At 41.2% G+C, this 14,575-nt stretch overlaps 3 protein-coding genes across 9 annotated transcripts in view; 1 reads left to right on the forward strand and 2 right to left on the reverse strand.

Annotated features, from left to right (window-relative positions):
- Positions 1-4,172, reverse strand: part of LOC308198021 (uncharacterized protein) — a 79,723-nt gene extending 75,551 nt beyond the window's left edge. Inside the window, exon 1 of the mRNA XM_080599542.1 lies at positions 2,662-4,172. The gene's annotated coding sequence lies outside the window, so the exon portion shown is untranslated. The remainder of the gene's footprint in view (positions 1-2,661) is intronic.
- LOC308198026 (uncharacterized protein) overlaps positions 1-14,575 on the forward strand; it is a 424,888-nt gene that overhangs the window by 387,688 nt on the left and 22,625 nt on the right. For 4 of the 5 annotated variants that reach the window (XR_013953536.1, XR_013953537.1, XR_013953538.1 and 1 more), the window contains 2 exons: positions 5,738-5,783; positions 10,247-11,166. Coding sequence is in view for 1 of the 5 variants with exons in the window: in XM_080599551.1 (XP_080455677.1) it covers positions 5,738-5,783; positions 10,247-10,425; positions 11,055-11,166 (337 nt within the window). In the remaining 4 variants the exon portion in view is untranslated. The remainder of the gene's footprint in view (positions 1-5,737; positions 5,784-10,246; positions 11,167-14,575) is intronic. The other variant, XM_080599551.1, reaches the window with a different exon arrangement.
- MTX2 (metaxin 2) overlaps positions 4,310-14,575 on the reverse strand; it is a 33,069-nt gene continuing 22,803 nt past the window's right edge. For 2 of the 3 annotated variants that reach the window (XM_080599546.1, XM_080599547.1), the window contains 7 exons: positions 11,193-11,265; positions 8,337-8,413; positions 7,528-7,620; positions 6,765-6,803; positions 6,235-6,360; positions 5,569-5,645; positions 4,310-4,813 (listed from right to left, as the gene is read on the reverse strand). In XM_080599546.1, coding sequence (XP_080455672.1) covers positions 4,603-4,813; positions 5,569-5,645; positions 6,235-6,360; positions 6,765-6,803; positions 7,528-7,620; positions 8,337-8,413; positions 11,193-11,265 — 696 coding nt within the window. In that variant the 3' untranslated portion in view covers positions 4,310-4,602. Of the gene's footprint in view, positions 4,814-5,568; positions 5,646-6,234; positions 6,361-6,764; positions 6,804-7,527; positions 7,621-8,336; positions 8,414-11,192; positions 11,266-14,318; positions 14,390-14,575 lie in introns of those variants that run through there. The other variant, XM_080599548.1, reaches the window with a different exon arrangement.

A 14,575-nucleotide genomic window follows, 5' to 3' on the forward strand; every position in this document is an offset into this window, starting at 1 on the left:
AAGGCTGATCCTAAGAGGCATCATTAAGTGCAGCTCAGCAGCATTCTCCATGTGCAGGGCTGTGCTAGGCTCTTTTTTCCACTAGACTGAGTTTTAAGTACTTTTAAGAAGCAGGAGATTGCCCGGTTATTTTTTTCCTTGGGGAGGAGGAGGAGGAGAAATAAAATAAAAGGCAGATAAAACAGCAGATGTATATCTCATTAACACCACTCAATACTACAATTTTTACTGTCTGATGTATGGAGTGATAGATCTAGGAATAGCTGCTAAAACTAAAGATCCTTTACCTAACTTCTCTCTGGTAATCCTGTCACATTATAAAATGCAGCGTCAGAGGCTCCCCCATCCAGGAGAGCTGCCTTCAGAGAGGCACAGGAAAAGCAGGGGCTCAGGAGGAGCTACCAACTGAAAACCAAGATCCAGCACTGTGAAGCCCGTGGCTAAAATCCTCGCCACTTTCACATCATGGGCTGTTTTGCCACTGCCTGCAGTGGAGCAGGATGGTTGCTCCATTTTCCATGTCATATGAGCAGCTCACGGGACCCGCACCTCCACCTGCCAAGCTAAACTGTGCCAACAAGGCACCTCTTCACCTCCTGGTGATAATGTCCATTCACTTGTAGATACGAGTGCCTTTATGACTTTGTGTACCATTTTGGCTGAGTGACTCTTGCAGTTCATGGTAGAGCATATTCAGAGGACGTACATTGGTGCATGGTGGAGCCATGGTGCAGCAGCTTCTGATGTCCCTTTTGTTAGAAATCGAATTTTCGTCTTAATTTTAGGAAACAATAAGTTCCAGCTGTCTGCTTGCTTCTCCCAAAACAGCCTCTGGGAGTTTAGGATTTTTGAGCTTGAAAAGCTATAAAAGAAAATCACCATCCACACTGTCCTGCTCCATGAGACACACCATAGGCCTCCCTGACCTGATTCCTGCTCCTGGTGCAGTTGTACTTCACTCAGTCAGGGGCTGTCTTCTAGAAAAAGACACAACCCAAGTGTAAAACTCTCAAAGACTGCACGTTCACAGCCTTTGTCTCCTGGAGGGCTATTCAGACTAATAGAAAGCCCTCTTTGCTTTGCCTTGGATGAGGCAAGTCGACTGACTTGCTCAACTCCCTTGTTATAAAGGTTATTAGGATTGGGGTTTGTTTTTGTTTTTGTCTTCCACTTTTTATTGCTGCTCGTGTTTCAACTTTTCATTCTTTTTCTTGAGCTGTGCACAGCGGTTCAGCAGCAATCAGTGTCCTTTATATGACTGTGACTTCCCTGTGTTAAAGCACGGTCTGCAAGCTTGGGTCCTCAGTGTTCAGCTCAGGCTGCTCTGTAGCATGCTAGCAATATTACTTAAAGAAGCATCGCATCATGATTTCTTGATTTATGAAGACCAACGTCCTTTGCCTATGACTTAAATAGCTATCTTCAGCACTGGCACCAAAGCCAAGATTTTTCTTACAGTTTTAAATTTAGATACTGCCTAGAAGGATGTGCAGTCTGAACACGCCATGTGAATAATTTTGCTCTTAAGGAAGTCAAAAATAGCCCTTCCCCTTTAAATTTTGTTTTACTAATGAAGTTATCAAAGTTGCACTAAAGGAGCAAGGCGAGGGGTGGTTAAACTTTCAGATCTCAGTCTCTGCATGTCCTCTCACTTCAGTATTGAAAACTCCAAGTAATTTGCCTGTCTCCGTATCCCTAAGTGTAGTCTGAGTAGCTGAGATAGATTTACAAAATTTTGCTTGTAATAAAGATCACTATCTTTTGCCAAACCACTTCCACAGCATTTAGATGTATTTCTAGATGAGACATTCAAAGTGGGTTCATGCATATGGCTACCTCAGTAGTTTTTTTGTTTGTTTGTTTGTTTGTTTCCCTCTGAAGTTAAAAGCTCGCTAGGTGTTACCACACAAAATTTGCAAGGACTATCTGTTCAGCATTCAAAGTGTCATATACCACTGCTTGCTCTTCCTCGTGGAAACCTGTTCTTGCCAAAATGTAAAAACATGGCTTAATTTAATGCTGTCATTTCAAAGCTTTCTCTAGAATTTGGTAGCAAATTGGCTAATAGCCTCTGCAGCCTTAAAAGAGGAGGAACACATGGCCACCTGCACTGCCAAGCTGTATGTAAGTTAATGCCCGCGCATAGGTGGCTTTGAAGTCCATCAAGTAAACTACTGGTAGCAGGATTGCCAAAACCACAGAAGCCAAGTTAAAACCTTCAGTCATAAATGGTGCTCTGAACATAATAGGAAGTAAATGCCAAATTTAATCACTCTGGATTAAGATACTTCATTTTTCACACAGGATTCCCTACCACCATGGCACTGCTAACTTTAGAGACCATTAGAGAGTAGTTTTCTCTCAAAGTAGCATATATCACAATATGCCATTCTCCCCAAATTAAGAAAAAAATATATTTTTTTTCCTGAAGTTGCATTAATACAGAAAAGAAAATGCTAAAGGATTGTTTGGGATCTCCACTACCGCCACTGATAGCAGAAACTGTCACAAAGCAGTCAAGAGCTGATGGGGTTTAATTTGAGAAGATATTCAGATGAAACAGGCTTGTGAAACAGACAGAAATGCAGAACAAGGGAAATTTTCCTCTGTTGGCAAGTGATTTGATAGATAGCCAAGCCCCACTTATGCATGGATACTAACCTTAGTTTAACTCCCGTACGAATCCTGTATCAAAAAGAAGGCAGTAGGAATTCAGCTCCCTATTCCAGTTAAGCTGGCAATGCTGGTCCCCGCAGCATGAGTAAGTAGCAGTGGTTCACGAGCCACAGAGCCAAAAGAGCCCCAGCCAACCCAAGGCACACTGCTACCTTCTGCTCAGGTTTTGAGAGGAGCAGATGGCAGCCAAAGATCTCGTGACCGTTGCATAACAGTTCGAGCCTTTAAGTGCTTTGACACCAAGAGGTGCAGTCAAAGGAACATGTCTCATAGGAACAAGGCACAACAGTTCCAACCAGTCAGACTGCTCAAGCAAGTTCCCAGCTGAGCACAAGGTCTGGTTTTGGCACCAGCACATTTCTTGGGTTGTTAGCAGTTCTGGAAAAGCATCAAGCACAACCGAGAAAGCAGAGCAAAATGGTGATGTTTCACGTGTTCGAGGAAACACCAGTTAGAGGCCTACACAGAGGCACCATCCCTTGAAGAGTTCGAGGTTGCCAGGGGTTTTGGAGCACCACAATTGTGTGGTTTTGCTTACTGTTGTATTATTGTGCTTACGTGCATCACAGGACAGGGAGGCAGAAGGACCAGGGCATGTCAGCCCCAGTCTCATACCAAGCCCTTTGCTAAGAGAACCACCCCAGCAAGTACTTCAGAGTTTAGAAGCAGCATTAACATACTGGAAGTGGAAACAGCTAGGCAGATGCTTAGCTAGCAAATTCATTTTAGACAGACCAAGACAAGCTGAGGAGAATTGGGAAATCACAGGAAGGAAAAAAAATGTAAATCTGAAAGCCAAAGGTGAACAAGAAATAGAGGCAAGACACACATAAGAAAATATGAAAGCCAGAAGCTATTTTGACATAAGGACTAAATGAATTCACATCAGTTGTACGCAGCAAAGCTCCAAGACATTTTTGTCACCCAGTTCCTGAAGGCATTTTGGCTGAGGCAAACAACTTAAATTCTCTAATGCATTTACTTCCAGCTTAGCAATATGGACTATTTTACAGCTATCCTCCAGGTGTCCTGTCAACAGGATCCCACTCATCTAGCTCACTCCCATGGCCTGATCCCCACACATCACTACCGATGCAGATGATGACATTACTAACAGCAGTCCAAGCAGAGGATGAGGATAAAGACCTTTTTTCTTCCTTATAGAGTATCTGTCTGGGACGGCACCAGAAAGCTTGCACTTCTGTTGCTCATAATTAGTCTTGCCTTCTGTAGTGAGAGCTTTGACTTAGGTGCTAACTACCCATATTCCACAAGTGCAGCAGTTTCTTATTGTATTGCAAGGATGTAAAGAAAGGTTGAAGTGTTACTCTAATAGTAACAGTAGGAGGGGAGAAATAAAATAAAAGCTAGAGCTCTATTTTTACCCACTAGGTTATAAATGTTGGTCCCTTTGTCAACATGTATTTTTGAAGTGCAAGCACATGAAAGGCTGGGGAGTACAGGCAGAAGGAAGAAGTATTTTCTCATCATTAGTTTTATTACATAGTCAAATTATTCATTTGCTATTTCATGCAAATTGCATTCCTTGTCTTTTTGCTATAATGATGAGCAGAAACTTCTATTACATTCACATAAAGCTTAGTAAAAAAAAAAAAGACATGTAGATCAGAGAAACTTTTTAAAATATTTTATTTTTTTTTAAATACAGATACAACGTTTTTCCAAGGTCACTTTAGAGTAAGTGGCATACAGCCAATTAATGTGGAAGTAAAATGGAAGTGCCCATACAGTCATTTCAGGTTAAATGTGCACAGTACGTTCTACAACACAAAAATTATATTTAGAGTTTTTCTTGACCCAGAATGATTTGGCAGCTTCAAAAAGCTAACACGCATTTCCATTTGCAAAACCATTCATTAAACAACAACAAAAACAAATGCAATCCACTCCAACCAAACAACTTTCTTATCTCAGTAAGGACCTCTTAGCAGATCTGGCTGCAGCAGTTCCAGAGTTGTCCTTATCATGACCTTCAAAGTACTGCTGTTCTATTCGCCTACAAAAGGCTGTGAGATTACCATAGTTTTTCACTTTTTCAGAAAGTTCATCAGTGGTTAGTTGAGTAGTGAGGATTGTGAACAGATGTCCAAATACCAGAGCATCTAATTCAGTCGGTCTGTAAAATTAAATGGAAAAAAAAAAAGCAGGTATTTTGTAAAGTGAGGACTGATTAAGAAAAAAAAAACACTGTTCTGAGTAACTGTTACACAGCAATGCAATCTAAGAATTGGGAAGTAATCAAGCAACACTCTAAATTTAACAAATACATGAAAAAGTATATATATATATAAACTATACATATAACTATATATATATAACTATGCATATCTATATATGCATATACAGATATAAATATATATACACATATAACAATGCAGAAAAACTGTCCTGGCATGATGTACATTTACTGTCCTGTACCTAGTAGAGAACGTTACTTAAACACAGGTAAAGTTTCTTATAAAAAAAGACGCATTTAAAGATAACTGTATAAAGGTGCAAATTTTTAGCCTATGTGAGATGTGGTAGACTCTGTATAAAAGACAAGCAGGAATAAAATTAAATCAACAGGAAAAAAAAATAACAAACATACAGAGATTTCCTTTTAAAACCTACAATTACTTTTTTTTTGAAATATCAAGTTTGTATTCTAGTCACATATTTAAATTTCTTCAACCAATAACACAGAATTGAAATAAACCAGGAGTTTTTTATATTTATACATGGAAAGTATATATGGTGTGTGTATATATACATATGTGTGCGCACATGCATATGCTTTATATATATATATATTCATTTACACACACCATATACATATTTTAAAAATATTTTTTAGGGGTGGATGTAACATTTCAGAAGAAAGTAACTTACTGCTTATTGAAGAAATATGGTTGTGTTCCTAATCTCTGGGAGAGAGCCTGACAACACTGATCTACATCTTCAAGCACCTATCAAAACACACAAGAGATAAGATAATCATATTGTCAGGAAAGACCAACATTAAAAAAAAATAATCTTCTTACTGTATTTGTGCTGACAGAGGGAACAAAGAATACACAATGTTGGAACATCAAAAGCTGCTAAAGGTAGGTGGTTAAGTGTTATTTAATCTAACATTTAACGTACAGCAAATTAAGTGCTTTCCATAAGATTTTTAACTTAGCTTAATTAAAAGTACTAACTTACACCTCAAAACTGCCTTTTTCTTTGTTGCTACAATCCTGAAAAGCATGCCTATTAACGCCACAGCATGTGGGGGATTGTAATTTATAAATTATTTTCAGGACCATGGCTTAAACTAACAGTAGCAAAAAATACACACATAGCAAACTATCCTTCCTCCCACCCCATCAGAATGCATATAATTTAAGATATATTGCTGCTGAAGGTAGATACCTGACTCCAGATAATTTTAAAGTACACAATATATATAATTTTTTTTTTATTGTAACTGTTTCAAGAAAGCATTACTTCTCTGAAGTCTTAAATAAGAGAGGTAAAGGTGGTGAAGAAATCAGCTTCACCTTTCATACTGACCTGCTCAAGCGACTTGCCAGCCCACCCAATGGCTTTCATCTTCCGCCTTATCTCCCACTGCTTCTGATAGGCCAAAATGCGGTTAAGAGGCCACGGGTATGGGGAGCCATACCTTGGGTGGGTAATCTTTGTTTTAGAAACAGAAAGGTACTTTGTCATAACAGAAGAAATGCAGATACCTCTATTTACAAAATAGCTAATATTCACACATTTCTGTCACCAAGGGAGATGTAAGAGAGAAAGGGTTTTGCGTGACATGTTGCAACTATTTGTGCAGAATTTACAGTTTGCAGTACTTAAAACTATTACCATAGAAACTTACGCAAAACCCACATCTATTTTGCAGTCATCTACCTCCAGTAAAGACACAACTTCCCTAAAACGTATATGCAAGCAAAATTAAAGCGAAAAGACTATATCATTAATGGTACAAACCTCAATGTTTCATTTATGAGCAGGGACTTGCAATTGTGAGCAAAAGTGTTTTCTCATTAAATTTTAATTACGATAAATGTTGCAGAACCACTCACCTCCTCTACTGTAACATCATCACACCATTGGAGATACAGCTAGGAACAGAAAGAGCATTTACTAAACTTCCCAATAAACAAGAATACAATCATTTCTCACCAGTAGAATTTTTTTTTCTATATTACATTAAATTTAATTCCTCCTATTAGACCTCTGAACATAGAAAAGAAATTAAAACTGGAAGCCACATGCCCAGTTGCTAATCCTTAGTTGGCCAGCACCAGAGCAAAGCTGAGGCTGAAGGCCCACCCACTGTCCTTGCCTGTGCTGCACACAACTCAACACACAGGTTTCCAGCCCTCAGCTACGTGCTTGTGAGCATTTCCAGTGCTGGAACTGCATCATGTTAACCGCCCACGGATGCAACCCATGGGTAACCCAGCTTCTAGCGAGGCACATGAGCACGTGCACTGTGAAAGGCAACAGTAGGGCTGCCCAGCCAGCCAGGGGATGGGGCAGAATCCCAAGAACCGCTGCCATTTTCCATCTGCAGAAATCAGTTGCTTCTACAGCTACATGGCACACTTCAGGTAGGTGGGGGAATCATACACATGGCTTGTGTTTACAGGAACATTTCAGCAAGTAGTCCCATAGGATCCAGAGAATTTATTCCTGCCTCATTTCTCCTCCAAAGTTGATGACCTAGTCTAAGACTTAAGTACAGGAAAAAGTCCCGTCCTTTCCAGTACAGGAAAAAGTCCTAAAGCTTTCTTGCCTATAATCACTTAAGAAAGTGTGTAGAGTCACTATGGCTTGCTGTACCTCCGCTGTCAAGAGCATATTATTGACTAATTCCATGTAGGCTTTCATCTCAGCTTTTTGGACTTCATCCAACCCATCACTGAGAGAATGGCCCTAATGGGGAAAGAAAAAGAGAGACATGTAAGAAAGAATATTGGAGTATTCAGCAATGCCTGACCCAAGGACCTCTGAAGTCAGTGAGCTTTGGCTCAAATGCTGATCTCTTACATAGCTCAATAACAAATTACATATGTACTTTTTACATAGTGTACTTAGAATGAAAAAGAAATCATTGTAACATGATATAGCTAACCTACAAGAAATATAGGCTATTACCAGTAACAGGTTAACACAGTTTGAGCACACAACCTCCCAGTTAGTATATGTTTGTGTCAAGAAGTAAACAAGTTTACATCTGTGATACAGCTTTATCAAGGTGCCCAGTGAAAAGACAAACATTTTTGAAAATACAAAAAAAAAAAAGCAAATATAAACACTATCTGACACTTCAAAATTTAAACCAGCCGTTTCAGGGTTTAAGAATTCTGAGACACCGAGACAGGGCACATAGAAAAGCGTTCTCAAAAACTGACATTGGTATGCAGATGTTCTGCACAGAACTTACTTCCAGAATTTAAGGTAATATCAAAGAAAAACATTTCCACCTCAGCAAACTCCCACTTCAGGGTATCCTGCTTTTAAAACGGCATCTGATTTCCACACTGCTTTAAAAAATGAAGTAACAGTCCAGAGGAGCACACCAAATAAGCACAAGTGCTAAGGAGAGCTAACGTGCTATTCTGTAATTGATGAAGACAATGTATGATTACCTTGGCTTTTACAAACTGGACTATGGGCCCGAGTTCAGATACTACTTGATTTCCCACGTGAATAAAGGGCACTTTGCCTGTAAAATGAAAAATGTATTTTAGTAAGAGCTTTTTATGCGTGTAAAACAACATTTCATATTTTCAAAGCAATTAAATATTATAGGTACACCTGAACACCATTTTTTGTTGTTGCTTTTGGTTTTATTTTTAAATGAGAACAAGTAAACTTTTCAGATACATAACTCACACAGTTTTAATATGTAATAACAAACATAACTGCCTGATCTTCCTCCTCCTGACCCACTTTTACATGCAGGATTTGCAATTGTGTATTTCAAAGTTATTGAATGAGATCTATTGACTTGTATTTTAATAATTGGTTTTGTTTTGCTGGAAAGACCAAATTCAACATTTATCTGAAGTACAGCTGGGAAATCCCAGGAAAGCAGACAGGGCCCTTGGCTAGTTTGACGACAACGCGTTCCCACCCTCCCTTCTAACCCACTAGCAGGGAAAGGGTTGCTGAAAGGATGACAGGAGAGGTGGCACTGTGCCCAGAAAAGCAAGCAGGGGGAAGCAAAATGCACAGTCAGCAAGGCAGGATCTTGACTCTCCCTCCTCCGGTTCTTCAGATTTCCAGCGACTGGGTCAACTGGCTCCTGATGACTGCCCTGATGACTTCACCCTCTGGTTGTGAGCTAGCATGTTTTTAGGGCACTGTGGTTACGGGGTCAGGAACAGCATTAGACCCACATTTTCCCTGTTGGGGAGTTGGAGGGGGTGGGGAGCTTTTTCAACGTCACGGAAGCAAAACTGTGCTAAAGCTTAATATCAGAAAAGATCAACACTTAGTCTATACAGCTCAACCCAGAAGGCCCAGCATCGAGCAGGGCTAAAACCAGCCAGTCAGCAAAAGGGATCTGGGAAGTGACTGTGTACTGGTGGAACTTGCGATGGTGTGAAGGAAGGCTCCTGAGCCTGCATGGACCGTGTTCTCTGTGTGGTGACTTTTGTTAAACACAGACCTGAACCGTGAGGAAGCACTGTTACATGCAGCAAGCCACAAAGAATGATAGAAGTTGCCTCATGCCCCTTTTTCACAGCTTTAAGCATGTGAAGTTGAGTGCTCCTGCTTCAATGCACCCTAACCACACTGCTCATTCTGTAGATCTACATCCAAATGCAACTGATAAACACCAACCTTAAGTAAACACCAGGTAAACTGAAGACTAAGTCTTATATGATTACTTACATGACTAAGTCGACCATAAAGTGGAGACAAATGCGGGACATTTTGTATTACTGAGAAGGCCCTCATGACCGAAGACAGCAAACAAGTCTGCCCAGTGCAACGGGGCATAGCACATGCTTTCCTGTCTCTTGCTGTGGGCAAACTCTGCTTCCTATACAGAGCCCAAAGAGCAAGATCCATCAATACCTGCCTGACTCCAAATACGTTATTAGCAATACATGCATTCCTTTCCACTGAAACACATAAAACCTAGTGTTAGGCCTAGTTCAAACAGAGTTCACGCTCGCAGCATTCAGTCATGGTTTTTATCCCGAAATTCCCTCTCACTGGCTCAGTTGGCCTAAGGGTAATAAATGAAGTACACCACACCAACAAAGGCTCCATCTGCATCCATACACTGCATACTGCAAAAGGAAATGCAGACCTTTCTGAGCTGCAGAGTTCAACGATTTCAGCTGGGCTGTACTTTCCACACAAAGACAATCCTTCAGTATTCCACTTTTGACTCCCTCAGAATGGATTTTGTCATTACAACGACGACAAAGTAAATAACCTTCACCCCCAAGCGATGAGATGCAGATCTCTGTCTACCGCTGCTATGAGACAGAGGGTGGCAGGAAGGGAGCAAATACAAACTTTTTTCAAATTATCCTTACAGAATGAAAATGTGGTAAACAAAGGAAACTGGGAAAATGTCAGATGCCAGCAAGTGTGGACATGGGTTGTGGATGGCAAAGAAGAGGGGGCATGCAGCTGCCACCAGTCACACTCCTGCACATCTAAGAAGCTCCTCTGTGTAGATATTCAGCATTCTAAAGCTATCTTTATTTACAAAAGGTAATTATCTTGGTATTTTTCACTGCTGCCAAGCAGCTTTCCTTTTTTCTTAATAGTATAACTCCAGCTGCTTTGACTGAAATATCAGTAGCAGCAGCAGAACTCGTACAGTTGGCAGACATATACTGACAGGCCTTTCCATGTGGCAAGCATCAGCTAGAGCCAGGCAATTGGCAAACAGTATCTTGTAACACAACAAAAATTGAGAAGGAGCGCACTGACTGCCAGACTTATGAGCCCTGCATTCAGCAGTTCTCTCTGGGTATCAGAGAGAGGTTTAAAACCACCAGGCACCCGTAAGAGTAACAATGCGTTCTTCCCCTGTATTTACATACCAGCCACCATCTCCCAGACAAGGTAACAAAAGGTACTCTCTCCAGTTTTGTCTCACCCCAGGAACAGGAAAATACAATACCGTTCACTGATCAGCAGGAATATTCCCTGGATGCAGATTAACGGTATTTTTGGAAACGTAAGTCTTTCTGTTTCACGTCACAATCCTCAAGCTTTTTAGAGAAGGTTGCCACCAGGCACTTGAACTGTCTGCTACACCTAAGGATGGCATTCACAGGCTTCCTTACGTATTGTACCATTGTTACTTTACATTTAACTATTTTAATTGTTTACAGGAAAGAAACTGCACCAGAGAAGAGGGGGAAGGCATTCCGACACGTAGCATGGACCGACTTATCAGCAAGACAAGGCTCAGTTGCCATGGCATCAAACTGGAGGTGTAATGTGGTAAGCTAAATGAAGGCCGCACTTACCAGATGGGGACATGTACTCGGCATTTGCCCTGCAAACCACTCGGACCGGCAGGTTGCACATTTGCAAAAAGGCCTGCAAACAAAGCATTTAAAAAGCATTGATATACCAGTGACAGACAAATGTGTTCTTCTCAATACATATGACTATGTTTTTAGCAAATTCTTAGCACATATCTATGACATATAGTTCCTTGCATACTGCTTTTAAGCAAAAAGAAAAACACAGTTTTCTAACATTTTTAGACAATGGTTTATTGTCCTGTCATTGTCTGGCATTCTTCTAACGAAGTTTCTCCCCCCCCTCCCCTCAAGAGGAGCGAAGAAGCGCCATCTGAAAGACACAGCTAGTGTTGTGGCTGTACAGAATTAAGTGACACTGCCCATCCTGAAAATCACAGTACTTGCTCCTTGCAGCTAGAGCTGGCTAACCAAACTCATGCTGTGTAACACAGCAAACACACATAGCACCTTCCCACATTACAACAGTTGCCAGAAGTTTTGCTTTACGACACTCTAAGAGCACCAGCCTGCTTTGGGGGGGAAATATTTATTATCTGTAATTTATGTGAATCACGGAGAGTGCAAGTCATCAATTTACTGTTTCTTTCATCTCTAACCTTGGATCCAAAGCATCCTCAGTAGGATACTGACTTTTGTCAGCATCTGCTGTCACTACCAAATCCCTGGTGCGTTTCTGTTTAAAAAGCAAAGCATCAAGACAAATACTTGCAATTTAGATGTATCATGGCACATAAGGAACCTCTTAAACTGTAGTCTCTCACAACTGGGCTGAAGTCCTATCATTCATTTGTCTTTGCAATTAGAAAGGTTGGAATTGCAGACTTCCAACATTACACCTATTTATCCACCGTGGCTTGAGGTTCAAAAAAGCCTACCCCAAGAACACAACCAACATGAAGGAAAATGCTGCTCTGTCTTGAGGGAAGGTGTGGTCTGCATTTGCTGCAAGTGAGAAGATCAAAGCCAAAAAATGTTAAGTGCCTCAGGTCCCAGAGAATGGCAAACAGCACAGCATACTTTTAAAACTGTTTTAGAAACAGCTCTCCCAGCTTGAGTAACGTGTACTCTATTTGCACTTGGATCTCATCTGTGAGACAGAGTAGAAAGCCAAAGAAAATAAAGTAGATAGCACCCAGCAAGAGCCCTGTCACAGATTCCCAGAACGTGACCTAACCATAATTACATTCAGGAAACCAGTGCCCCCAGCAGAAGGTATCACTGGCCGCTTTCTGCACGAGCTTCCACCTAGGTCTTCAGGTTACAAGATCTGGCAGTAAACTGTGCTCTCACAGCTTTAGATGCTCAGGCCCTAACCACAGACATCAAAATAACCCAAACCTTAACTGCACTAAGACTGCTCGTCTCCACACTAAGTAAGTATGTAAGGCATTAACTAACACTGACACCAGCATTCTTCCCAACTTTGTGGCTTCTGTAGTATCCATCAAACAATCCCCCTCCTCTCCCTCATGGTCTTCCGGTGCTTCGTTCCCAAACCCTAACCCAAGCACTGACACTAACTGTACCCAGGGAACAAAAGCTGAAATCTTTGGTCCCTTTCAAGGCCGCTTCCAACCAACCAAAGAACCGCACAGTTCATTACACCTTTTGGCTCGTGCATTTTTAGATGAGCTATGGACATGAACTGCTACAAAGACACTGACTGCAGCTGACAGCAGCCTGCCTCTGAACTCTAGAGGCTCTGCAAAATTCACTCGGATAACTTGGGTTTCTACAGATTTTTATTTCCTCAGCCTAACCCTAGCTGAAAGCTCTGCTTAGGAGCCAGTTACTACACAGCCACATGCAGAACTGCGTGTGTGTGTGTACGTACATCTGCCAAGTACTAAAAGTCTTGTACTATTCAGGAAGAAACCGGTCCTTTGATGGCCAAAGCCTCCTCCCTACCAGAACCTCTACAACTGCTTAAGGCAGCAACTATCACCCACAGAAAACACAGGGTGCTGCTCACATCTGACAACACTCCCCTCTTTAACTGTGCACCAGCTGAAGTCCACCACATACCAAGACTCTTGCAGCCTCAGGTTTCCGAACTCCATGTAAACAGCAAGAATACCCAAGAGACTAATTCTTAAACAGGAATTTAGGGTGTTGGTCTCAGTCCTAGGCCTCTTCCTTCGCCTCTTGGCTCTGCAGGATCTAGGAATGGTGCAGACTGTTCCAGGTACCGCTATATGCACCATGTCCTCCGCCCGGACTGAACTTTGGAAATAGACAAGAGACAAGAATTTGGTGATTTTGGTTCAGATTAAATACTTATTAGTGTGCCACTGCTGGATGCGGTGTCACCTGCTAAAAACATCCAACAACTCCACTGGAAGGCAGATTTGGTTCTTCCCACAGCTCTGTCAGTTGTTACGGTAGGACACAACCTCCCCTCAGCAGCTCTGTGCTGTGGTGGAACTGCTGGCACCAGACAGCAGCTTCAGAAGGAAATTCATCTTTGGGCAGGAGAGAGGGGGACCGAACTCGTACCATACTACTTAATCCCTAGCCATTGAATTTCACCTCAAAAATATGTGAAGTTTCATTTCATCTGGGCTTACCAAATGAATTACCTTTGCAGTAAGGCATTAAATTAACTCTGCAATTCTGCATTAAGCTAGAGATGAATTTTAAGACCACCATGTACTATTCTCACTGCTGGTGCAGAAGAGAACATCTGAACTGCACTGGCGTTTGAGTAACACATGAATAACTAAAGAGCTTGCGAGTGCAGAGACACATTTGAGCACGGGGAAGTGACTCATAAAACTATTTTTACTTTTCCATATCAGTGTGTCAAAAATGAGATATGCCAGCACAGAACGCTTAGGTTACAGGAGTTCCTTCAGCAAGTTATTGCCTGCACTGTACATAGGCTTCTACACAGTACAAGGTTACTACAAAAAATACACAGTTTGTAACTGTAAAAAGCATTTCTCAACAGAGGCTAAGCTATAAATAAAATCTTATTAGTGTAAAGAGTTCAGCCAAGATTCCATCAAAAATCTAAATGTGACTTTTCTCTCTCTCCTTCTCCTCAAAAAACATCCACAGACCACAGAATATCGACCCTTATTATATTTGGCAGGAAAATTCTACCTCGGTCTCTGGCCTAGTTCAAAGTGGACTGAGAACGCGTTGCCATTGGGACATCTTCGAAATGCAAACACGCTGGGTCCATGTGTCTTTTCAGCACTTAAAGAAAAGCACAGAGAGGAGGTTAAACTAGAATTGAGCTCTAACGTGGGAAGAAATTTTAACTGAACTAAACAAAACGTTCACTACTCTGCATAACAAAGAGCAGACTCTAGCAAGCTTAGAAGTCAGCTGGTCTACCCTCAGCAAGCTTTAAAAAA

The sequence above is a fragment of the Anser brachyrhynchus genome (assembly GCF_964034855.1).
Source record: "Anser brachyrhynchus genome assembly, chromosome: 7".
Taxonomy (NCBI): Eukaryota; Metazoa; Chordata; class Aves; order Anseriformes; family Anatidae; genus Anser; species Anser brachyrhynchus.